Source organism: Chinchilla lanigera, unplaced genomic scaffold (assembly GCF_000276665.1).
Source record: "Chinchilla lanigera isolate Chin_1 unplaced genomic scaffold, ChiLan1.0 scaffold00179, whole genome shotgun sequence".
NCBI lineage: Eukaryota > Metazoa > Chordata > Mammalia > Rodentia > Chinchillidae > Chinchilla > Chinchilla lanigera.
In genome coordinates, this window is record NW_004955580.1 from 734,720 (window position 1) to 738,098 (window position 3,379).

The 3,379-nt window shown below is 52.6% G+C and overlaps 1 protein-coding gene across 1 annotated transcript in view; it reads right to left on the reverse strand.

Annotated features, from left to right (window-relative positions):
- The window catches only part of Mecp2 (methyl CpG binding protein 2), a 63,573-nt gene extending 60,706 nt beyond the window's left edge, over positions 1–2,867 (reverse strand). Inside the window, exon 1 of the mRNA XM_013509691.1 lies at positions 202–2,867. Coding sequence (XP_013365145.1) covers positions 202–569 — 368 coding nt within the window. The 5' untranslated portion in view covers positions 570–2,867. The remainder of the gene's footprint in view (positions 1–201) is intronic.
- Positions 2,868–3,379: the final 512 nt, after the last annotated feature.

Consider the following 3,379-nt stretch of genomic DNA (forward strand, 5'->3'; position numbering starts at 1 on the left):
GCGCCGAGGACGTTCACCTGCGAGCGCGGGTGACGGGCCGAGGGGAGAGCCGCCGCCGGAGGGAGGGGGAGGGTAGAGAGGAGGGACGCCATCCGCCAGCCTTGTCGCCTGACCCCGCGGGCCCCTCCCGCGCCACGTCCCGCCCCTGTCCCCCGCCCCCCGGCAAGGGTCCCCGCCCGCGGCTGCGGCGGTCCCACTCACAGTCTCTCCTCCTCGCCTCCTCCTCCTCCTCCGCTCGGCGCGGCGGCGGCGGCGGCGGCCATTTTCCGGACGGCTTTTACCACAACCCTCTCTCCGAGAGGAGGGAGCGCGCGCGCCGCCGATGCCGGGACCCCGCACGGCCGACGTCGCGCCCCGCCCTCCCGGCCAGCCTGCGCTCTGCTGCACCTGCGCACCCGCGCCCCGCCTTCGGCGCCGCCGCAACCCTGCCCTCCATTGGCTGTCGCGGCCGGGCTGGGCCGGGGTCTCGGCGGAGGCGCCCTCCATTGGCGAAAGTTCCTGTCTGTTTGGGCGAGGGAAAAGGGGGCGGACCCCTCTCCGGCAGCCGATTGGTTCCCGTCGGCCGTCATTTGGGGACCAGAGGCGGTTTGAGCACCGAGAAACTGGTTTAGTGGGCGGAATTTGAACGTTAAGGATTAATGGGCTCTCGCGGCCGGTAGGGAACGAGGAGGCCTCAGCTCGGGGCAGCCGTGTGCGCAGCCTACCGAGCGGCCCGCCTCCTGTGCACCTAGCATGCTGCCACGCGCGTCGCGCTACCTGGGCGTTTTGTCACCATCACCACCTTCGGTGGCAGCAGTGAAGCCGCCTGCCCCGGAGCCCGACGTGATTTGAGGCTGGGACTTGGCTTAAGAGCGGTGGCATCTTTTACGCGAGCCTGCCAGGCGCCACATTACCCCAGGGGAAGGAACAAACTGCTTCTCTCGGAACTCGGGCGTGGGAAGCGGGTGCGACCTGTCTTGTCACCTTGAGCAGCTGGCTCGATGGAGGTGTACAGCTGGGCAGGGAGATCGCAGAGGACTCAGGGCTCGGCACGGCTTGTGAGACACAGTTTGGGAGCCAAGACCCCGCAGGTCACCTTCCGGAAGGAGTAACTTGGAGCTAGTGTCCAGCCGTTCTGTTTCGGGAAAATCCTGAGTACAAGAAGAGTCTGGGCCACTAGGGTGCTTGGGACAGAAATGCTTGTTAAAGCGACCTACCCTGATACCAATTAACACCCGATACACCCAAGGCCTCTCGTGCCCATGGTATGCTTAACAAGAAGGTTTCCAGGTCGGCATGGGCATCCCATTTCTTTTTGAACACCTGCATGTGCCAGGCACTGAGCCAGGCTCTGAGGGAGCAGTACCAAGTGAGACAGCAAAGTGCCATTCTTGGGGGGACGATTCTTGCTGAACATCCAGATAAGTGCAGCGTGACTGACACAAAGCGAAGGACTCCAGATACCCACCTCCCCACTGCCTTTGCCCTCAGGCACTTGCCCATGTGGCGGTTTGAGGAAAGAACATTTTGAGCAATTTCAAGGTCCCCAGCAGGGACTTTGCCCAACGAGTTGGGGACCAATAAAGAAGGCCCATGTGGCTGGACAGTCGTAGGGAATGAGGCTTGGAGAGGCTACCTGGATGCACATGCCAGCCCAGGTGGAGCACACCTGTCATCCAGAAGAAGAGGTCGAGAGGGAGAGAGCAAGAGGAAAGAAGAGAAGAAAAAGAAAGAAGAAAAGGAGTATGAAATCTGTGGAGAGCTAGGGCTCCAGCACAGACACTGAACTGTCCTGAACAGTTTCTCCTTCGTCCTGGCCTGTGGGGCTGTGACCCACTCTCCACAGCCCTGTGTGGCACACAGGACAGCCATGGCAGCGAGATAGACCCATCTGCTCAACAGCACATTAAATCAATCCACAATAGCTTTCTAGCCATTCTTTTTTTTGTTTTGTTTTGTTTTTCTCCGTTATCGGGAACCGAACTCACAACCTTGCGCTTGCCAGGCAGGTGCTTTGCCGCTGAGCTAAATCCCCAGCCCTCTAGCCATTCTTTATTGGATACAAGCCAACCAGTGAGGATCATCAGAAATGAGAAGAAATCCTTCAACTTGAAAAGCAGGCGAGATGAGCACAGAAAACAAATGTAGTTCGAATACTAGAAAATGCAGTGCATATATGAAAACATTTTTAATTAGTATATTCAGAAAACTGAAAGCAATATTGTATCCATAAAACAAGAACAGAATACTGTGTAAAAAGAGCAATCAGAGAACAAGAAAGAATTCTTAGAAATTAAAATATGCTTATTGGGTTGAGAGTAGACCTCAAAGGGGAGAGTGCCTAGCATGTGCAAGATCCCATGGTTAGTCCCCAGCACAGCAAAAAATAATTATTGACGTTCAAGTTCCAACAGAAATTTTGTAAAATAAAATTGAAGAAGCTGCACCAAAAATATAGCAAAACAGCAGAGACAAAAAAATAGAAAACATGCATGGACTTTGAGAGTTGATCTAGGAAGTCCAGCAAGCAATGAGTTTTTGCAAACTAAAACTGAGAAAAAAAGAACACATAGCACAATAGCAGTAGAGGGGCCAGGGATATAGTTCAGTGGCACAGCACCTGCCTGGCAAGCACAAGGTCTTGAGTTCGACTCTTGATACCAAAAACAAACAGAATAGCAGTAAATTTAATAACAACACTGGACAATGAGAGATAAGAAGCATTGGAGTTCTGGAAAATTGTTTTAAGAGAAGATAAGGGATTGCTTTCAAATTCCAAGGGAAATGATTTTCAATATAGAATCCTATACCAGCCAAAAACCCCACCAATTATGACAATGGATTAAAAATAGTTTTAATAGACAAGAGATAAATAAATGTACCTATCAACTATGCTGTTATGGCTTGTGTCTAGATGTCCCTCCCAAAGCCTCTTGCAATCATAGGTGGAACTTTCAGTGGTGGTTAGATCTAGAGTGTGTGATGATGGGATTAAGAGTGTGTGGTACTAGATTAGTCTACTGATTGGTTTGCACAGTTCTGGGTGTGGATAATGGGAAGATGCACCTGGGTGAGTACTACCTGCCCTAAGGGCATGTAGCCTGGATAGAACATAAGGGACAGAAAGAGGGGTGCTATTGTCATTTGTCACTTGTTGCTTGCAGTTTCTTCGTTACTTTGCTGCTTTGCTCCCTTCTGCTCACCATGAGCTGCTTTTCCCTTTCCATGCCCTCTGCCATGCCACCCTGCCTTGGAGCCAGCCGACTCTGGACTGAAACTTCTGCAACCTGTGAGCCAAATAAACTTTCCTCCTTTAACTTTAGGTGTCTACTGCATCCAGCACAGCTCTCCAAGTCTGAGAGGGGCAGAAGATGATGAGAGGATGGAGAAATAAAGATAA